General features: G+C 50.2%; 1 protein-coding gene across 5 annotated transcripts in view; it reads left to right on the forward strand.

The window, feature by feature from the left end:
• Txnrd2 (thioredoxin reductase 2) overlaps positions 1-22,133 on the forward strand; it is a 46,849-nt gene that overhangs the window by 201 nt on the left and 24,515 nt on the right. For 2 of the 5 annotated variants that reach the window (XM_055610312.1, XM_055610313.1), the window contains 9 exons: positions 3,314-3,379; positions 6,426-6,482; positions 7,138-7,282; positions 7,783-7,857; positions 9,533-9,611; positions 10,324-10,386; positions 11,883-11,953; positions 21,087-21,106; positions 21,865-21,956. In XM_055610312.1, the coding sequence (XP_055466287.1) occupies positions 3,314-3,379; positions 6,426-6,482; positions 7,138-7,282; positions 7,783-7,857; positions 9,533-9,611; positions 10,324-10,386; positions 11,883-11,953; positions 21,087-21,106; positions 21,865-21,956 (668 nt within the window). Of the gene's footprint in view, positions 1-141; positions 285-3,310; positions 3,380-6,425; positions 6,483-7,137; positions 7,283-7,782; positions 7,858-9,532; positions 9,612-10,323; positions 10,387-11,882; positions 11,954-21,086; positions 21,107-21,864; positions 21,957-22,133 lie in introns of those variants that run through there. The other 3 variants (XM_055610315.1, XM_055610316.1, XM_055610311.1) reach the window with 3 other exon arrangements.

Below are 22,133 nucleotides of genomic sequence, written 5' to 3' on the forward strand. Positions count from 1 at the left end.
CGCTGTCTGTGTGAGCGTCCACACGGGGTCGCGGTGGCGGGGCTCTGCTGAAGTGTATCTGCGTGGCCGCGCTGGCGCATTCGGGGTAGCACAAGACCGGCGTCCTGGGTAGGAGGGGACCGTCTTTCGGGTTGCACCTTCCTCAAGCGGCTACAATGCTGGCGGTCTTGCAGCACAGTCTCCTGGAGTTTGTGTCCCCAGTAATCGTAGCTTTGACTGGGATGATGTCAAAGGCTCTGGTGGTCATCAGGTATCCCTTTGGAACACAAACTCCCTAGTTGCAGGTACTCTTAGTTGTTATTGCAATTTTTTTGGTTTCTGTTTTTGCCCCTGATCCCACCCCCACGTAGCCCAAGCTGGCCTCAGACTGCGTAGTTAGTTGTCACCGATCTTTGCCTTTTGGAGTTACAGTCATGGTTTGTTGTTTTGGTTTTTTTGAGTCATGGTCTGTCTGGAGTGCAGCCCGAACTGACCATGAACTGCTTGCTCGTATTGCCTAGCAAGTAATTTTTTTTACAGTCGCGTGCAGGGAGGAAATGAGAAGACGCTAGAGAGCCCGTGGGACAAAGCCCCACTGTTTGTCAGGCTCTGTGTATATCCTTGGAATGGAGAAGGAACAACTGGTTTGCACCAGGGAGAGTTCGTGATGAAAGCAGGAGGGTGAGCAGCTTCAAAGGCTCCGGGGGAAGCTGGGCACCTCGGCATGGTTCACGCTACCTGAAACAGGCCAGGTTCCTCCAGTTTCCCATGTGCAGTGGTATGATAGGTGTCGTGAGTGGTCTCCACTATGCAGCTGCATGGTGAGCATCCTTAATCCTGTCCTCTGGGTGGGGGTAACAGAACTCAGTTATGCCCACAGGATGTCAGTGTAGAGGGACAGGAGCAAGGACAGAGGCAGTGGCATGGGAGAGTCAATGGCTGGGGGAAGGCAGGCTGGCTGACTGCATGTATAAGTGGCAGAGGTTTTGTGACTCAGTGGCAGAAGCTACTAGCCTGGGAGAGTCCTAGGAAGCAGTCACTACCATGTGAGGTGGGAACCTAGGGCACAGATCTTAGGGATCCAACGTTGCTCTTTCAGCAGATTTGCTATGTCTCAGGTCTCTGTCTCTTTGGAGTCTCCTTGCTGTGCTGTGGGGACATTTACAATGGTTTTTGTGGAGGTCAAAACCAAAAATAGTCAATGTACCTGTGCCATTGGCACCATCACCCTGCATAGTGACAATAAAATATCTGTAAAGGAGGGGCAAAAGACATGACACAGCTCTTGATAGCTCTTCCAGAGGACCCAAGTTCAGTTCTCAGCACCCATATGGTGACACCATTCCGAGGGGAGCAATGCCATCGCCTGGCCTCCGGCCCTGCATGCCCATGGTACATAGACATACATGCAGACAAACACTCATACACATAAAGTAAAAACAAAGGAAATCCGAAAAAAAAAAATGTTTACATCTGTAGACAGGCTCACTGAGCTCACAAGCCTAGGCCCTTCAAGCTGCTCGGAAGCACCCTGTGGCTTTGGGGTTTGTTTTCCTCTGGGCAGAAGGTACTGCTACCTTCAGGATCCCATCTCACACCCTAAGGAATTGAGAGCTTTGCTTGGGTAAAGATCCTGTGGGGCCTAGGGAGGTACCGTTCACCCGGGTGTACACAGGGGAACGTGGTGGCCCACGACAAGCCAGCCCTACCAGTTGCTTGATGGCCAGCAGGCAGGGGAGTCCACTCTTGAGCCCCTTTCAGTTCAGCCTTGCAGTCTGTCCTTTTGGAGCAGGAATCGACCCATGTTTTCCAGCTGGGATAGGGGTGGGGGTGCATCACCCAAACAGAAGTTAGACTAACAAGACTGTTGTCATCTCTGAACAGCTAAAACAGGACTCCCCCCACCCCCAAAGGTGACCCCTCTGGGTTTGGCCAGCCCATCTAAGGGTACACATTAGGAACTTCCTTGCTTTATCAGAGCAGTGTGCCCTTGGTCCTTGTCATGTCTGTTAGATTACTGTTTTCTGCTCCCCCTGTTCCAGACAATACAAAGGAACCAAAAGTGGAAGAACACTTGGTCAGGAGGCAGAAATGAAGCAGGGACAGGTTCTGGAGATGAGACTGTAGGCAGGAGGAGTGGCCTAACCACAGTGAGCAAAGGCCAGGACGTGAGGGTTCCCTCCAGGAATCTCTCATCACCTAGGTGAGCTGTGCGATATCTGCTATCCAGGCTTTGTTCTGTAGAACAGCATCCCCACCTTCAGTAGGCTTCTCACATCCTTCCCTGCAATGACCCCTGTAAATGGTCACTGAGGATTCCTCCAAGTGTTTATCAGAGGAGGCCCTGGGTGTGCACAGGGGAAAGCAGGTGGCCCACGATAACCAGGCCTACCAATTGCTTGATAGCAGTGCAGGCAGAGGGCACAGTGTAGGGCCTCGGAGAGGGATGGCCCAGTAGAAGCCCCACAGGTGTCAGCAATGGAAGGTAAGAGTCCTGCAGGTAAAGATATGGGATCTCCTTCCTCCGGCACCCAAAAGCAAAGCAGGAGACAAATTGGCTCTGCCTGTCAGGCGGGTCTTCCCCAGGGCTGAGTGGCAGCTAGCTTCCCACCACTGCTTATCTCCTTTCTTCTCTAGGATCACATCAAAGCTGTCAAATTATGTGGAACTGTCCAGGCCTTTTTAGGACTTGAACCTGGAGTGGATTCCGCTGTGGGGCTGCAGACAATGGGCCACTTCTGACCTTCCTCTGTTCTTGTAGTGGGGTGCAGGCCAGTGACGTTGAGGCATATGGGAACCCCAGAGTTTTCTCTGCAGCCTCACCTCCACCTCCTTACGGTGGATACAGAGAGATGTGGCCATTTAAAAGTATGACTTTTACATTTGCTTTATGTGTTTAGAGTGTTCATGGGTGTGGGTGCACACGTGCTCCAGGCACACATGTGAACGACTCTGAGACTCTTTTCTGTGTGGGAGGGACTACATGTATGTTCTTGACTGCTGTAATGAAGTCTCAACCTTTACCACTGAAAGGCGTGTAGACTGAATGAAAATGTTTTTGTTCTGTCTGGCTCAGGACGCTGAGTGAAATCTTGGGTTCTGAGACTCCTCTTGGGAGTTAGGGAGTTTCTCTGCAAAGCTGGTCACACACTCTGGCAGCCAGCTTCACCATGCTCTGGTTTCTGACTTGTGCAGACAGAGTGTGTGGTGACCCCTGACGGCCCCAGGATAAGGTTCCCATCCTGATAAACTTTGTACCACACAGGACTGACGGAGCAAGAGCAAGTCAGGGTGTGGGTCTGGCACCTTCTTACCTCCTTTTCTTCCTCAGCAGGGCAGCAGAGCTTTGATCTTTTGGTGATTGGTGGGGGATCCGGTGGCCTAGCTTGTGCCAAGGAAGGTATGTAGCTTGTATTTTGTGTTGCTTCTGGTGTGTTGGGGCTTTGAAGCATTTGGGTCTTCTAGGAGAAGGTGGTACGGTAGGGATGGGTCATCGTGTCTAGGAGCAGAAAGCTCCAGGAACAGATGCCGCCTTTAATCAGGAATTTACATAGATCCTGAATCTGGTCTCTCCTGAAAGTGGCATAGTCCCATCCCAATCTGTTTGTCCTAAATTTATTTTTATTGTTTTTAAACTATATGTGAATTTCTGTGTTAGAATATATGATTGTGAATGCAGGTTCTTGTAGGGTCCAGAAGAGGACACCAGATCCCCTAGAGCTGGAGTTAGCCTAGCTATGAGCCATCTAGCATGAATGCTAGGAACTGAAATCAGGTCCTCTATAAGAGTAGGTCTTCTCTCGTAACCACCAAGCTAGCCCTCTAGCCCCATGTTTTTGTTTTTGTTTTTGAGATGGAGTCTTACTTTAATTGACAGACACTAAACCAGTACATATTTAAAGTGGATAACTTGAGGCTGAATATGAATATCAGTGATACTAGCTATTCAGGAAGCTGAGGCAGTAGGATCACGTCAGTCTAGGACCTTGAGACCAGCCTGGATAACATAGTGAGATCCTGTCTCAAAGTAAATAAATAAAGCAATAAAAATCAACCGAGAAGTCTGATGGGCGGGTATATCTGTGAACCCTGTACCACAGTGAGAACAATAAGTGTGTTCCTGATGCCACTCATCAGTCTGTGTGGGCTGCATGACTACAGCCTTGTATTGACTGAGGTTCTCTTTTTTGTTGTTGTTTGTTTTTTTGAGATAGGGTTTTTCCGTGTAGCCCTGGCTGTCCTGAACTTGCTCCTTAGCCCAGGCTGGCCTCGAACTCAGAGATCCACCTACCTCTGCCTTCTCAGTGCTAGGATTAAAGGCATGTGCCACCACTGCCCGGCTTTGACTGAGGTTCTGGATGCTGGCAGTCTAAGATCAAAGTGTCAGCAGGATTGGCTCCTGGCTTCTTTCCTTGGCTTATAGGTGGTGTCTCTCATGTTTTCATGAGGACTTCTGTGTATGTGTATCCTAATATGTTCTTACATCAGTCAGTCGGCCAAGGGACTAACCTGTAACCTCTTTTAACTTTATCTCCAAATATAGTCATAGTCCTTGGTGCTAAGGGTTAAAACTCTAGCATGGATTTGGTTGTGTGGGGGTGGAGGCACAGTTCAGGCTGTTACAATGTCCAGCTTCTACAGACCTTGGTAATTCTCTTCCTGCCTTTCCTCTCTCTACATCCTGGAACTCTCTCTGTAGACCAAGCTGGCCTCAAACTCACAGGGATCTGCTTGCCTCTGTCTCCTGAGTGCTGGGATTAAAGGTGTGCACCACCACCCAACCCTTCTTTGTCTCTTCCTTTCTTCCTTCCTTTCTCTCTTCCTTTCTTCCTTCCTTCCTTTCTCTCTTTCTTTCTTTCTTTCTTTCTTTCTTTCTTTCTTTTTTTCTTTCTTTCTCTCTCTCTCTCTTTTTAATGTGTGTGATTGTCTTGCCGGCATATGTGTTTGTGTATATATGTGTGCGTGTGTGCATTGTGTGCCTGGTGCTTGTGTCCATATAGGCCAGAAGAGGGTGTTGGCTCCCCTGAATTGGAGTTACAGATTGTTGTGAGCTGCTGCGTGAGTGCTGGAACCAACCAGGTCCTCTGCAAGAGCAACACGTGCTCTCAGCTGCCGAGACATCTTTTCCTTCTCTGTTCTTAGGTGTTTATTGTTGTCAGCCCTGGTGCTATGAACTCGAGAGTGTGTGCATGTGTGCTGTGTGGCTTTATCTCCAAATATAGTCATATTTGGAGATAAAGTACCCTCCTTGGTACTGAGGGTTGTGACTGACTTAGGAATTTTTAGCACTGAGAATACAGTTCAGCTGGGATTACTCTTCCCAGCTTCCTTTCATGTGAGACAGGTTTTGATGTGGTCCTGGATGGTCTGGAACTTGCTGTATAGCTGAGTCTGACCTTGAACTCCTGATCCTTCTGCCTCAATTTCCCAAGTGCTTGGATCACAGATGTGAGCCTTCATGCCCAGCTTTGGATGCATATGTGAAATTCTCTTGGGAGTGTGGAGCCACTGAGTCATATGGTGTATTTCTTTCGGGGTTTTTTTTCCTTTCCCCTCACGAGTGGCCTCCTGGTGAGACTCTAACCCTTTCACATGGTGACAAGCCTCAACTTCGCCCCATAACTCCTTCAGTCCTACAGCTTGCAGCCCCAAACCAGCACTATACATTACCAAGTTTGGCTGCCAACATGAAATGCAGCCTTGAACTTTCTGGACCACAATTTCTTTCTGACTGGTGATTCATGGGAAATACTTCCTGGAAGAGACACCATGACCAAGGCAACTCTTAGAAAGCATTTAATTGGGTCTGGTTCTTACAGTTTCAGAGGTTTAGTGCATTATCATCGTGATGGGAAGCATGCCAGCATGCAGGCAGACATGGTGCTGGAGGAGTTGAGAGTTCTACATCTTGATCAACAGGCAGCAAGGACACTGGGTGTCCTTGCACACATATATGAGACCTCAAAGCCCACCTCCACAGTAATACAGTGTCTCAAGACTTCCCTCTTTATGACTGGGTAACGTCATTCCCACCTCTGACTGACACGTGTTACTTGACTGTCATGACCACTGTGTAGGTAGCTAGTGAGGCTGACATCGTGTGCTCTGGGTTTAGACTTGGCTCACCCTGAACACCCAAGCCTATAAGAGGTGGGAGCAGGAACTCTGGGAGGAGACTGGCATCCTAGCACCACATCAGTGTGGCGTGTGATGGTTGGAGTCTGCAAAGAGGCTGGGAGGCTCCTGCCTTCAGGCAGCAAGCTGGGTGTATACCGGGAAGGGCTGGCGCAAAGCTGCTGCGCAGCTGCATGGGCAAGGGGAGGGCCACCTAGCCTTTGTGCTCGTGTGTTGGCCTGGACCCCCTGCCTCCTGGGCCTGATGGGCTCCTGGGAAGCTCCATGGCAGCTTCCTGCTGTGCTCACCTGCAGATGTCCTTATCATTTCAGCTGCTCAGCTGGGAAGGAAGGTGGCTGTGGCTGACTATGTGGAGCCCTCTCCTCGAGGTAGGCAGCCTGGACAGACTCATTGAGTCCTAAGGAAAGGGATAGGGACTAGGGATATGGGATATGGCTCACATTCAGTTTACACTGAAGTCATTCATTCCCTTCTGCACAGTCTCCCTAGAATGTCGTGCTCAACCTACAAACATGTCTTTGTTGATGGCTCAGTGGTCAAGAGCACTGGCTGCTCTTTCAGAGGACTAAGGTTCAATTCCCAGCACATGCCTGGTGGCTCACAACTAGCTCTAACTCCAGTCCCAAGGGATTTGACACCCTCTTCTGGCCTCTGTGAGCACTGCAGGCATGTAGTACACACACACACACAAATAATAAATAAAATGTTCCAAAAAATTTTAATGACTCAGTGTAGACATAAGGAACAAATAGTTCAAGTCACAAAATAGAAGCTCCCTGAAGGCATTCTGAGCCTGCAGAGGGGAAGCCTCTTCCCTACATGGGAAGTCAAATCCACTCCTACCAGGGCCAAGGTGGCAGAAGACCTCCCTGGCATGTGTGAAGACTTGGGCTCTATCCCCTGCAACACACATACACATGTCTGTAGAGGCACACACACATGAATACACACACCTATATACAAATACATACACATGTACACACACGTATGCAAACACATACATGTTTTTTTCTGATATTCCAGGTACCAGGTGGGGCCTTGGTGGCACGTGTGTCAATGTGGGTTGTATACCCAAGAAGCTAATGCATCAGGCCGCACTGCTGGGGGGCATGATCAGAGATGCTCAGCACTACGGCTGGGAAGTGGCCCAGCCCATCCAACACAGCTGGTGAGGAACCCTTGCTGGGGTGTCGTTCAGTGGCGAGATTTGCTCTTTGCCACTCATCTCTAGTCCTGGCTCAGCGGGGGTGAGGGCTGCCCCACACACTTCTGGAGGTCACTGGAGGTGGAGCATGCTAAATTCCCTGGGTAGAGAGAGCCCAGGATTCTGGAGCCCAAACCCTGGTCAGACCGCAGAGATGGGCAGCCCAGCCCTGGAGGCTTAGGGTCAGGGTTTAGCTCTTTTAAACCATTTGCAACTGGGAATGGTATTGCATGCCTGCAGCCCAGTCTCAGAAGGCTGAGACAGTTTGAGGCCAGCCTGGGTTACTTAGAAAAGCCCTGCCACCTCCAAAAAGATAAAAGAAAGTAAAATAACCTCATCTCTATTTCCTAAAATCCCTGGGGGTACACAGCCTTCTCTCACTGCCTGACAAAGTCGGCAGCCAGCTCTGCTGCTATGGATTTTGTGTTTTATTTGTTTGTTTGTTTGTATGTATATGTCAACAGGAAGAAAATGGCAGAAGCCGTGCAAAACCATGTGAAGTCCTTGAACTGGGGTCACCGCGTCCAACTTCAGGACAGGTACTGGAACTCCCAGGACTTAGTGGCCATATGTGATGTGGCCTTAGGAGGACCATCCTCCTGGCCTTGGGAGGATCACCCTCCTGGCATCCTTGGACTCATTTTGTACCTGTGAAAATGTTCACTGCAGTGCAAGTCCTGGCAGTGAAAAGAGATTGGTCAGTGGCATGGGGTGTGGGGTGATGCCCCAGAGGCCTGGAACTGACAAAATGACAGCTAAGGAGGGACGTGAGACAGACAGGGGCCTCAGGCTTGAGCCTGTAAATGTGACTGGGCTGATGAGCACTGACAGGCTGGTCACCATTAGGTAGGACACTGTGCCCCTCCTAAGAGATGACACATATATGCTATACACTTCAGTTCCCCGTGGAACTTCCCTCTGGGAGGCCTGGGTCCCTCCCCTGCCAGTCACAGTTTGGGGCTCTCGGGATGTGCCAAGCTTGGCTCTGACCCTGTCTTGACATCCATGGTTGCCATGTCTCAGAGAAGCCAGGGTGACAGTCATGGTGCTCTTGCTTTCTAGTGTAGGTTCCCACTTAACTTGTCCCAGGGCAGCTGGCCCTGGGCTGAGGCTGTGTTTCTTTTTTCTCTTTCATTAAAAAGGCTTTACATGTGTTTATTTAGTTCATGTGTGCGTGCTGCCCAGCTCCAAGCCCACCTCCTAGCAGTCTGCATGGCCCTACTTCTCTAACTAGCTCTGGAGGCTGAGGCTTCAGAGGAAATGTTTAAAGAACCTTAAACAGAGATGGTTGTGGCTGAACATACCTGTAATCCTGGTTTATGGGCTGTGGGGGTGGAGGCAGGAAGATCAAGAGTTCAGAGTTGTCCTTGGCTACATAGTGGGTGCACTGGTTAGTTTTGTGCCAACTTGACACAAACTAGAGACACAGGCTGAGAGAAGGGGACCTCACCTGAGAAAATGCCTCCCTAAGATTGGGCTGTAAGCAAGACACCAAGGCATTTTCTTAATTAGTGATTGTTGGGGAGGGCCCAGCCCATTGTGGGGAGTATCATTTCTGGGCTGGTGGCCCAGGATCCTGTAAGAAAGCAACATCATACCTTTAAGCCAAGGAATCTGGAGGCAGAGGCAGGCGTGTCTGTGGGTTCGAGGTCAGCCTGGTTTACATAGTGAGTTGTAAGACAGCAAGGACTATACAGAGAAACCCTGACTCCAAAAACAAAAACAAAGGGCTGGAGAGAAGCTCAGCAGTGAAGAGCACTGTTTGCTCTTACAAAAGTCCTGAGTTCAATTCCCAGCAACCACATGGTGGCTCACAATTGTCTATAATGGGATCTGATGCTCTCTTCTGTCACACAGGCATACATGCAGAGTGCTCATATGTATAAATAAATAAATGTTTAAAACAAACAAACCAAAACAAAAAAAAAGAGTAATCTGAGCAAACCATAGGAGCGAGCCAGTAATCAGCACCTGTCTTTGGTGAGTGCTGCAGGTTCCTGCCTCCAGGTTCCTGCTCTGGCTTGCTTCAGTGATGAATGGTGATGTGAAAGCGGAAGAAAAAGAAATCTTTCCCTCCTAGAATTGGTTTTGGTCATGGTATTTCCATAGCAATAGAAACCCTAACTTAGATAATGGGTTTGATGCTAGCCTAGAATATATGAGACTCCATCTCAAAAAATAAAATAGAAAAGAAAATCTTATCTTATGTTGCAGGAAGGTCAAGTACTTCAACGTCAAAGCCAGCTTTGTCGATGAGCACACAGTTCATGGTGTCGACAAAGGTGGGAAGGCGGTAAGTGTCCACCAGCCTGTCTCTCATGGCTCCTCTGGCATCTGATCCCAGTTTGTTTGGCCTGGGTGTTGTTCTGGTGCTAACAGCTCCCCTTGAGGTCACACTTCTGCAAAGTGATTCACTAGCTGGGTTCAGTGGCTACACCTGAGATCCCTGCACTAGGGAGGCAGAGGCAGGATCTTGAGTCCCAGAACAGCCCTGAGCTATATAGTGGGACCGTGTCTCCCCAACACACAGATGCATGCACATACAAATGCATAAACACACGCACGCATGCATACACACATGCATATAACACATAGATTGAACAGAGCTGGGGTGTAATTCAGTGGCAGAAGGCTGGCCGTGGCTGAGCTAGATCGGTCTTCAGCTCCACACGCCCCTTGTTAAGCAGCTCAGGTGCCACAGCTGACTGTCCTACAGTTTGAGGTGATGACAGAGGTGAGAGGCACACCCTCCCTGCAGTGTTTGTGGGGCTCTGAGGAGGCATAGTGTCTGCCAAGGCCCTGTACACTGTAAAGTGCTTGGAGCTGGAACACCGACTGCCCTTCTGCCTGGCCCTCCTGTTCAGTGGACATTGTGAGACTTAGAGATTCGGGCCGAGCATCCACACTGTACAGCAGGGGACACAGGAACCCCGGTCACCGCAGGCTGTTGCGTCCTTTGGCAGCTGACCAGGCGCTGTTTGACCTACGGTTCTGTTTATCCTCAGACTCTGATTTCAGCCGACCACATAGTCATCGCTACAGGAGGGCGGCCGAGGTACCCCACACAGGTGAGTGGCTTGCTGTATCCATTGCCTGGGTCCTCTACCCTCATTCCTCTGTGCTTTTTCTTTCCAGTTTTCAGGCCTCCCCGAGTCTACTCTGCTGACATGGGTCTTCAGGCTCCCCACATAGCAGTGCCTCAGGACACTCCACACTGCAGGCTCCTGCGGCCCATGACCCTTCACTCCAGTGTCCTCCCCCATCCCTTAGTGGTTAGCTGTGCCATCCAGGCTGGTTCTAAGCACTTGAGTTCTGATGTCCCTCCACCTCAGCCTCCCAAGTTAGCTGTGACTGACGTTTGTGGCATCATACCTAACCCTGTGTTCCTCCTTCCAGGCCTCCATTGGCAATAGCTTTTCTCTTTAACTTCAAAGTGCCAGGGCCTCTAGCACCTCTAGTCTTATTTTTCACCTACTTCCTCCAACCCACCTCTTGAAATTTTGAAGTAAAACTTACTAGCAGTTCCTGGGCACAATGGGTTTCAGTACACTCAGAGTGCCGCTTGCATTCCCTCCATCTCTAGATCGTTTTCAAAAGTCCCATCTGATTCTTTTCTTTGCTGCAGCTCCCTGGTTTCCAGATTCCAGGTGCTTCATACAAATGCATGTGATACATGGTGCTTTTTGGTGGCTTATTTCACCAGCATAATATGCTTAGTGTTTAATCATTACATGTATCACAGTCTCCTTTTTTCAGGCTGACTAATACTCCATGTTATGCAAATACTGCCTTTTGCTTATCCAGCTGTCCATTAGTGAGTATCTCTGTTGCTTCCTCTGTGTGGCTATTAGGAATCATCATGTGCTGCGAGCATTCATGTGAGAGGTTTCTTTTTTTGTGGAGTTTGTTTCAACTTCTCTTGGCTATTTATTAAGCATGGAAGTTAGATCATAAGTTCACCGGCTTGTTTTCCAAAGAGGCTACACCATATTTGCTCCCTGCAGCTGTACCTGGAAGCCAGTTTCTGATTTCCTCACATGGCTCAGGTTTTTGTTTATTTGTTTTTTGTGAAAGCAGAATATTTCAAGTAACTTATATGGTGACTCCCGATGGGGATTTCGTCATTGCTGCAATGACTTCTCTGAGCTGCTTTTGTGAAGCATTTCTTTTTTGTCATGTGTGGCCACTGGAGCCTTCTTAACTAGCTTAGTGTCAGCTAAGGACTGCAGAGATTTCTTTTAAAGCCAGGAACCATGAAATCTGTGCATGCCTGTGAGAGCCTCAGTCCACACTGCACTCTGCATCAAGAGGTTGGAGCTGCCACTCCAGCCTTCCTGGGCAGGGCTGCATGCTTGGGGAAGAGCCCAATGCTTCCAGCCCAATGCTTTCCACAGTGTGCACAGTCACCTCCCATCTCCGGAGAGCCACAACCCAAGGACATGGATATAAGACAAGGAAGCACTCGCCTCATGGGACTGAGTTGTTGTGCAGAATGGGGGTTGCTTTTTCAGACAGGGACATGCCAATGGCAGTCTTGTCCCATGAGTCCTCTCTTCCTACGTAGGTCAAAGGAGCCCTGGAGTATGGAATCACAAGTGACGACATCTTCTGGCTGAAGGAGTCCCCTGGGAAAACGTAAGGCCTGGGGTTTGTTGTGCTGGTGTATCTGCTTTCTGCTCCTGCTGGAGCCACAAGCTCATTCTTTAAAAGAGGGAAAGGCAGCCCTTTGTAGACCCCTATGCAGGGTGGTAGGGGTTCCTGTCACAGAGAGTCAACTGTTCATGATACAGGGCCGTGGCCTTCAGCATTGTCCCCTGGGCCCCTGGTATAGCAGATCACCCCTGGGTCCCACTTGATCATCTCCTCTCTTATCTGCTGTGCTGTGTGCACACCTGCTATGGCCAGGTGTGGAGGTAAGAACAGCAGCGTGTGCAAGGCACAAGTGCTAAATGCACCAGTCTGCCCACAGCTCCAGCCATGGGGGGTGCAGGCTTTTTTCTTGCAAGAACTAGAGTGGCCACAAGAGGGCAGTAGAGGCTTGGTTGATAACTATTGCCTTGTACCTTCTCAAGCAAATACTAGTGGAAAAAAGTACCCCAGTGTCCAGCAGGCACTCGAGTGTTTGTGCGCTCAAGTGTGCCCACATACACATGTGTATGCATGTAAATATGTGTGTATATGCAAGTGTATATGGTGTGCATGTTGAAGTGTGTATACAGGTGTGAGAACATAACATGCATGTATGCACTGAAATTATTTCAGTGAGTGCAAACCCTCAATTTCTATGTGTTGGAGCAAGTGAAAGACACCACCCCTTATATCCATGGTACTTAATACTGATCCTGGGGCCTCACTAAGCCGGGCAAGCACTCTATATCTTGGAAGCTATATTCCCAGTTTCATGTTCATTTGTTGTTGTTGTTAAGAGAGGGTCTCTGTGTAGTCCTGGCTGTCCCGGAGCTCACTGTGTAAGCCACCGGGCTTTTATTGCTTTATTTGTGTGTGTCCAAGTCAGAGGACAACCTTTGAAAATTGTTTCTCTGCTTCTACCGTGCAGGTTCCGAGGCTAGACTTGGGTTCGTCAGGCTTGGCAGTGTGTGCCTTTTCTTGTGGAGCCGTGTGGTTGAGCCTTCCTTCTTTTTCACAGCTGCCTCCTAAAGCCCCAGCAGCTCACGTTTAGTTTGTCTGCTCATCTGTGGATGGGCAGTGTGAAGTGAGTGGCTGTGAAGGCAGTACAGGAATGTCTACCCAAGTTCTGCTTTCCACTCTCCTGGGCATGTACCTGACAGTGGAATTGTTAGACTGGAAGGGAACTTTGCTTCTCAGACTGCCTTCAGTAGCGCAATACTGTGTTCCCCCTGGTGGTGTTCCCAGTGGTGGTGTTCCCGCTGGTGGTGTTCCCGCTGGTGGTGTTCCCAGTGGCGGTGTTCCCGCTGACGGTGTTCCCAGTGGCGGTGTTCCCGCTGGTGGTGTTCCCAGTGGCGGTGTTCCCGCTGGTGGTGTTCCCAGTGGCGGTGTTCCCGCTGGTGGTGTTCCCGCTGGTGGTGTTCCCAGTGGTGGTGTTCCCGCTGGTGGTGTTCCCAGTGGTGGTGTTCCCAGTGGCGGTGTTCCCGCTGGTGGTGTTCCCAGTGGCGGTGTTCCCAGTGGTGGTGTTCCCGCTGGTGGCACACAGGGTCCAGGGTTGCTTCACCCTCACATTTGTGGAACAGTGATCTTAGACAGTGTATATACACCTGTAAGATAGTACTTCCCAGAAGCACAACAGCTCAGGCCTTTGCTGACAGCCTGACTATACCCTGTCCCTCATGTTCTGCTGCCTGCTTCCCTCTTATCCCAAAACATGGGCATTGACAGCTTTTTTTTCTCCATAAGACGAATGGAAGGCCCATCCTCCCATCCTGTGTGTGACTGTAACTGTTGCCTGCAGCCCTCCTCACAGTGACGCCGAGTTCGCATTGTTGCTCCTGGGGTCCCTCTCTCACACCAAGGCTGAATTTGTACTGACTCATGATGACTCCCAATGTGGTTTGCCTTTTGTAAAGAAATTATAAGTCATGTGTGCGAGTGTCTTGTCTGCTTTTGTGTGTGTAGTCCACATACATGCCTGGTCCCATGGATGTTAGAAGAAGGCAGTCGATCCCCTGGAACTGGAGTTATGGGTGTCTGTAAGCCACCCTGTGGGTGCTGGGAATCCAACCTGAGCCCTCTGCAAGAGCAACAAGTGCTCCAAGCCACTGACCCATCTCTCCAGTCCTGCCTTATGTCTTCTGATTTTTAAAAATAGTAATGCATTTAGTTAGGGTTTTGTTCTTTGACAGCCTCGCTGTGGAGTCCAGCTGGTTTGGGATTCACTATACAGTCCTGGGTGACCTCAAACTTGTAATTCTCCTGCCTCAGCTTGTCAAGTGTGTAGTACCACTACCCCTATCTCTCAAATTCTTACTGTTTTCTTTTTCTTTTTTTTTTTTTTTTTAGAGCTGAGGACCGAACCCAGGGCCTTGCGCTTGCTAAGCAAGCACTCTACCACTGAGCTAAATCCCCAACCCTTCAATTTTTTATTTTTTTTTTTTGTTGTTGTTTGTTTGTTTTTTAAATATCTTTTGCAGTTCTGGAGATCAAATCCAGACCCTTACACATCCTAGCAAAATGCTCTACCACTGAGCAGCATTCCCACCCAGAGTTTTAATTTTTATGTCAGCAACCATCATTGCCTTTTATGCCATAATAATTTCTAGGTATGGGGAGTTCTGGACTTGCCCTGGGGCTTTGCACCCGGAAACAGGCAGTCTCCTACTGAGTTCCAGCCCAGCCCCTGTCTGTCTGCTAGGTTGAGCACATGCTGGTCCCATGGGTCACCTTCTCATATATTTCCTGGCCTCCTCTGAAATTCAGAGTGTTTCTGTGTGGATCACACTTGTGGTCCTTGGCCTTGTTTCTGGCTGGGTCCCCCTCCCCTCTTCTCTTCTTTATCTTCCAGCTGGTTCAAATATCAGGATGGCCCTGTGTTGCACAACATAAGGATTCTTTGTAACTTAGAGATGTACAAATGGTTTCTTTCCCCTTTAGATGTAACCTAAATCTCTCTTTGCTCTTAATGGCTTTTAGATTTATTACATGTTCAGAAGGGCCTGTCCCACCTCCAGCATGGTTTTTGGTTTGGTTTAGTTTTTAGTCACCTCTGGCTGGATGTTCTTTTATGTTTTGGGCCTGATGGGCCTTGGCTGTGGGATTGGACTGCTGCAGTGCCTGCTGGCTGCCTGTGGCCCCGCCGCCTGTCTGCAAACTGCTGGCCATTGCCACTAGGCCTGTTTCACTCTGTCTCTGTTTCCTTCACCCCGACTCTTTGGGTGGCTTTTACTCTCCTACCTTTCCGTAATGCTCTGTTCTGGACCCTACGTGAGCAACTGGAGCTGCAGTGGCCCTGGAAGGCAGCCCTGGCTCATCTCTTGTCTAGTCTGGGCCCCTTCCTGGGCACAAGCCATTGTTCTGGCTTGTCTCCAAAGGCCAGAACTTTCTGAATTCTGGTCAGGCCCATTTCTGGGGAGCTGTAGCATAGCCCAGCACCCCCCCCCAGCTTCCACCCCCAACCCCAGTAGCCTAGAGGTGAGACCTCTCCCCTGTGACTGTGTGCTGGGGCAGCTGGCTCAGCTGGGAAGATACGGCTGCCGATATTTTAGTCAGGAACAAAACTGCAGTGTTTATTTTCTTCAGAAAAAAACATTTAGAGGGTTTTTTTTTTTTTTTAAGCTCCTTCGTGTAGATGGAATCTAGGTATGTTATTGTTTAAGAAAAAAAGTGTTTGTGGTGCATCAGTCACCCGTTTAGTTCTCAACATGATTTATGTGAGGAAATGGTTTTTTTAAAAAAAAAATTAAGCTGGAGATATATCCCTGTACGATGCTTCTGTGAAAATGCGGCTTTGTCCAGGCTGTTAATGCAAGTTGTAACAGTGCAGCAGGGGAGGCAGTGTTTACATGTTACATTCCTCTGTGCAGTCAAAATAAGCCTGGAGGGTCTACAGTAGCATTTCTGTATTTTATCAGCTTGGGCTGGGGCAGAGGGGGAGGCCCCGCTCACACTTGGAGGGGCTGTTTCTGCTAGATTTATTTGCCTTATAAATATCCCCTGTGTTTATTTTAACTCGCCTTTAAAATGGAGCTGAAATTAATATGGATCCCAGGGCTGTCCCTATGGCCCCAGCGTGCCTCCCAGAGCCCGGTGACACTTTAACATGGCTCATCCAGGAGGCCAGGTCAGCAGTCAAGAGTGCATGACACCTCTGGGCCTGGAGCTGCAATGGGCACTGGCTGCTGGCTGGCATTTGCGGAGAAAGGACCATATATATGACCCTAGCCCTAGTCTCTTGGTGGGATCGGCAGGATGTTCAGAGCGGCTCTCCTTCCTTTTGTCACCTGGGCACAGTCAGCAGCCAGGGCTTATTTTCTCATGCATGCATGTGCGGAGTGGTGACTAACACCTGCTAGTCACCCGTGAAGTAAGCTGAGCTTAGCACGTGACTAGAGCTGTCTGGCCTTCCAGGGTTACTGCCCATTGCCTTTGCCCCTGGGCAGCAAGTGAGGAGCCCCTTTTTTCCTTGGGTGGCATCTGGGTCTCAGAGAGCCCTGGGCTGGCCAGATGGCGGGGATGGGGCACTCCTATCTGTGGGAGACATGGTTAAGCAATACCCTTTACCCTGCAGCTGAGTGCTGGCCAAGAAGACCATACCTTTTAACGGATGGCGCACCTGGCTGGAACCCAGGGTGCTAGCACCTTAGAGAGAAGCTCTGAGCTCACAGAAGTGGCTTCAGACTCCTCATCCTATCCTAGAGGGCCAAGGCTGGGCAGTATGGGGCCCAGGATAGGACTGCAAGTTGGCACCTGCCCAGTCTTGCACACCCAGCCACCAGTGTATGCTGGGCCTGGTTGCCTTTTCAATTGCTCTTTGACTGCCAAAATCCAAAACAGTTTGGAGGAGGGAGCTAGAGAGGACAGAATACAGGGCCCCTTTGGGAAGGCTGGGTCATGAGATAAAGGGCACTGTGAGCACTGAGGAGGGTGACCAGTCCCCTGTGACTATAGCAAGGTCCCTGGCAATGGAAGGGTGAGAAACATGGGCTTGATCCTTAACCCTGCTTTAGGGAGGTTGGACTTGGCACTGGGATTCACTTACAGATCACTGTGGGCTTGAATCTGGTATGTAGGGCTCTTGCTAGCTCTGCCTCTTGCCCTGAAGTTCAGGCTGTCTCCCTGCACCCCTGTTCCTCCAGGAAGCCTTTATGGTCCACAGATTCTCAAGCCTGACTCCCAGCTGCCTTTCCCAGCATTCCTGAGCTCTCTTTCTGTGCTTCTAGATACCCAAACCAGGAAACAGGGGCCCACTGCCATCCTCTTCCTCATCCTTTTACCCTAGCAGGCTGATCAGTGGGCTGTTTCTGGGTCAGGAGCTGGCACACTCAGGATAGTGAGGAAGCCACAGTGAGTGAGCACCTGGCTCAGCAGCTCCTCCCACGCTGGGCCTGAGACGCTGGGGCTGAGTTGCTGTTTCTAGGTGCTTGTTCCTGAAGTCCTTTCATATTGCGTCTGGTCCCCAAAAGGCATATAGAGCTCAGAGCCAATGTCTCGCACTGCTGTTTGTCCCATTCAAAACATCCTGGCTACACGCCATGCTCACTGGTCCTGGAAACGGTGGTAGCTGAAGTCAACCCATGACTGTTCACTCCATGTGCCCATGCCAACCTGAAGCTTTCTGTCTCGGGCACTGTGAAGCTAAGAGAGTGTTTTGTGTTTTGACACAGGATCTCTAGTGCAAGCTAGTCTAGAACCTACTATGTAACCCAAGCCAGCCTCAATTTCATGACAATCACTACTCCCCACCCTGTCTCTCACTGTCCTGAGTGCTATTGACTACAAGTGTGAGTCAGCATGCCCGTCTCGAGAGGCATTGATTTAATGCTGTCATCAGAGTTGATTGTGGAAGAAGCTTTGGTTTGACCCTCATAAAGTCAGCCAAGGTACTGTGGCCATTTTTCTCCCATGCTTAGCATGGACAGGTGCATCTTACCTTAGAAGAGCCACTTAGTTAGAGTCATGGCTGTGTAATAGTCTCACCTTCTGCTCAGCTTCTCTTACTTTTTCACATGATATTTTAGTGCAGCAGAAGAGGGAGCAGCTGTCAGCCTGGGACTGGGCTCTCAGCTTTTCTGCTTGTTTGCCTGTATGGGGCCAGGACCTTGGGTGGCTTCCAGTGCTCACAGCTTGGCCTGGGGGCAGACCCCGAAGGGTGGTGCTGGCAGGTCCAGGAAAATCTGGAGCCATCTCCACTGGGATGAAGCATTTGTGGTGTTTCCTCCCCGGTGTTGCTTTCCCAGAGTGTCTGTAGGTCTGCGGCTTTGACTGGCCCTTCTTGGGCTGGTAGTGCTACCAAGGAGCCAGGTGCTCCTGTGAGACTGTCACTTGTGTGGGTGTGCCAGCCGGAGAGAGGATTAGGGACCTGCAGGCTGAGGGGCAGACTGAACACTCAGTAAGCCCAGCTTCGCAGGTTTGTGTTAATGCCCTTGTTTCTGCTTCCTCCTCAGTTCAATTCTGACAAGCAAGCCAACCTGTGATTAGCCTAATCTCATGGTAGTCATGCATCCATGGAGAATGTTGGCACACTAAAATAGACACCCTCCCTGCTTCTCCCCCAACACACACACAGACTGGGCTCAAGGCTACCAGGGTGTAGGATGGTGACTTCTGGTTGAACAGAAAAAGATCTGGTGTTTAAATGCAAAGTTAAGTCCCAGGCTTCCAAGCCTGCTTTCAGATTGCCAGCACTGCTGTTTTCCAGGCTGTGGCTGGACTGTCATTGTGCCTTTGTAGCTGGTCCTGGATGAATGTGGCCAGCAGAAACCAACCAAAGCTACCAGCCTCTGGGAATTGATGGTCAGAGGGTCAAAATCAGGAAACTTCATGTTTTGTCTCTATGCTTTTGTTCTAGTGCCATTTTTCTCTTCCTCCTCCTCCTTCTCTTTTTCGTCGTCTTCTTCCCAGACAAGGTCCAGGCTGGTTTCAGACTCTGTGTAGCTCAAGTTGCCCTTGAATTCATGATCCTTCTACCTCCACTTCCAAAGTGCTGGGATTACTGGCATCTGTGACCATTCCTAGAACTTCAGTCCTCTGAGTTCTTGTGTCCATCTTTCCAAGAATAAACATTCCCATTAATTGGTTAATTAGAGGAAGAGGTGGAGTAAAAGCCAATGCTGTCATCATAGCTCAGAAAACAAATGGCCCAAGGTCTCTGTCCATTCCAGCAAGATGTGAGCTTTTGTAGATTGTCAGTGCACGCACTCACGACTCCCCCACCCCCAGGAATGTGCCTGCCTGTGGGTGTCTGTCTTTCCTGTGTGTGCTCTGGAGTTGGCAATTTGGAGTTGGTGGCCTGAGGGCTGGGGGCACCTGGGAAATGGTTCCCCACCTTCTGTTATGGGGCCACCTCAGAAGGAGGTCCACAGTGCTCATGGGCACTCTGCCGGAGCAGATGGTGATCCCTGGCTGCCCGCCCGCCCATCTCCTACACACAGCCCACTCCGTGGGAGGCTGGGAGGCACACGTGGACTGCAGAGACAGAAGAAACAGATCCAGGAGACTGCTTGCTTCATGCTCAGTGATGTGGTAGGAGGGCCTAAAAATGGGGCTGGGAGAGAGTCTGCAGGGAGCTTGAGATAGAGAGGCCCACAGGACTACACTGGAGTGGCCGCACTGGGCTGTGGTCTCCAGTTTGCGGGAAGGTGTGGGTTGGGTACTTCTTTTCGAGGAGCTGAGAGCAAAGGCACTGCTTGTTAGATGCCCACAGACTTTCTTATCATCCATCCTGCAGGTGAGACAGAGTGAGCAAAGCAGCGCAGTTCTGTTTGTGGCTTAAATAACTCATAGTTTCATATCTTAAATGGCTCAGACCTCTCACTAAAGACATCAAATCCAAAAAGTGTTAGCCTTTATACTTTGGAAATTGTCTCTAGCGGAGACATGTTGTCCCTGTGTGGGTGTCTGTGGAGGTGTTTCCAGGGGCCTGGAAAGCATCTCTGTTCTCCTGGCCTGCTGGGCATCCCAGGATCCCCTGTCCATATTCATCACATGCCAAGTGGGGTTGTATGACCAGCTGGCGCCACCTTGTACTCAGCCAGTCTGTGGTTGTGTCCCCAGCTCCTGTGCAGGAGCCGCATGCCAGATGGTTCCCGCAGGGCACCTGCACAAGTATTCTGAGGGATCCGCTGCTTTTTGAAATGGAATTATATCATTAGTACTTGCCAGGATTAGTACTGACATCAGGCTTATCCATCCTTACATCACCTGCTCTTGTTCAAAGACAGAAGGGGTGATCTCACGAGCCCACCCACGTGCAGCCACCCTGGCTGGGAATCCTTGTTTCCTCAGTCTTTTTCATGAGTGGAATCCTTGTTTCCTCAGTCTTTTTCATGAGTGTGCACCTATGTGCCTGTGTGTTTGTGCATGGGTGTGCATATAAGAGGATGTAGACAGGTGTGTGTGTATGACTACTTGTCTGTGCCAGTATGTTCACAGTGTGCATGTGCACACAAAGGACTTCTCATGTTTGCATGTTCCTGTATATGTGTACATATGTGCATATGTATGTGAATGCATGGATATGTATACAGAATGTGGAGCTGGCCACAAAAAGAGATTAAAGTGGCCATTTCTGGTGGGTCAGAATGGGAGGCAGGGTGATCTCTTGGCCCTGGGCCAGGTCTTGTGAGGTTAGCAGACAGGCATGAGCGAGCTCACAGAAGCTGTTCCCATAAGCTACTGTCCCCATTCTGGTCCTCTTGGTGTCCTGGGTCATCCCTGCTTCCATCCTGGCTCAAGAGGTTCTGAGGAACCAAGACAAGACTCACCCGTGGGCAGAAAGAAACCCTTGTGCTTCTGAGGGACATCTCTCAACATGTCTACCAGAGCCTGGTGCTGCCTGTGCTTTTCACAAGCCAGGTGTTATCTGTCACCGACCATGCACCCTTCACCACCAGGCAATTTGCTGGCTCAATAGTACTGTGTGTCGTGTTGTTTTTCATAGTGTTTCAAAGCTATGGCTGTTGGGAAGTGAGTTCTGTACCATGGCACCACCTGTTGGACAGTCAGCCTCAACGCTAATTGGCTTATGAGTACCTGACAAAAAAAGGCTACAGGATCCATCCTTGTCCCAGCCTTGGAACAGCAGTGTGTGGCCTTGCTGGCACTCACTTACTGTGCTCTCTGTTGGTTTCCTCTGCAGGTTGGTGGTTGGAGCCAGTTGTATCCTTTGCTAAAGTGCAGATGGCTGTCTTTAAGAATGATGCTTGGCCCCTTGACCAGTCTGGCTCCCAGAAGATACTTTGTTTCCTTGGGTGGAAACTCAACTGGGTCTGTTACAGAGGGGTCTGGCCCAGAGAACTGTTTGAGGCTGACCTTTGAAGGCTATGCTTCCTGAGCCTCACGCTTAGCCAGCTGGGGCAGCTGGAGAGGGCTACAGTCAGTCAGGATGGCTGTGATGAGCATCTCCCTTGAGAACAGCCCCGATCTGACCTCATTCCTGTGGGAGAAGCAGTCAGATCAGAAAGGGTCAAGAGGGGAGCCCTAAGGGGCCTGGGGTCAGGACAGGATGTGGGAGGGAAGATGAAAGCCCCAACTAGAGTCCCAGGCTGAGCGTAGGAGCACAGGCCACAGGCAGTTCTCAGTTTTCTGTGGCTCTCTATCCACAAGGCCCTGGGGTTTGGCCAGAAGCTCTCCATACTCTCTCCTGGAGGCTGTGACGAAACACCAGACCCAGATGGAAGCCCCAGGAAGACATAAACCTATCTGGCCTGTGGGTGCTGTTGAGAGAGCTTGAAGCTGGGTCTGGCAGCTTTATGTACTTGAGACCTGGGATTAGGGAATCTCTGAAGCTTTCAGCAGCAGTCTCCCCTGGACTGCAGGCACAGGTGACCCTGGGCTGTTAGAGCAGGGTCCAGGGTCTTTTGCCCCTCTGCTTCCTGACTCACAATCAGTTAGTGTTCCTTAGCCTGCTGCTGAAGACGTGGCCCTAGAGTGTGCTGGCTTCCTCACTGGGATTGGACTGGATACCACTGTCATGATGCGCAGCATCCCTCTCCGAGGCTTTGACCAGGTAGTACCCAGGAGCCCCTGCTCCCACCGGGGCTCTGCTCCTCCCATGAGGCCACACTCTTTTTTGGCTACCTTACCCTGCCCCAAGCAGGTACCTTGGGGGAGAGGCCTGAATCTTTAGAAACAGTCCCTCAAAAGCCAGGCTTCCTGGCAGCGGCCTGTACTCCTGTCATTTGAC

The sequence above is a fragment of the Psammomys obesus genome, unplaced genomic scaffold, assembly GCF_907164565.1.
Source record: "Psammomys obesus unplaced genomic scaffold, mPsaObe1.curated_primary_1811, whole genome shotgun sequence".
NCBI lineage: Eukaryota > Metazoa > Chordata > Mammalia > Rodentia > Muridae > Psammomys > Psammomys obesus.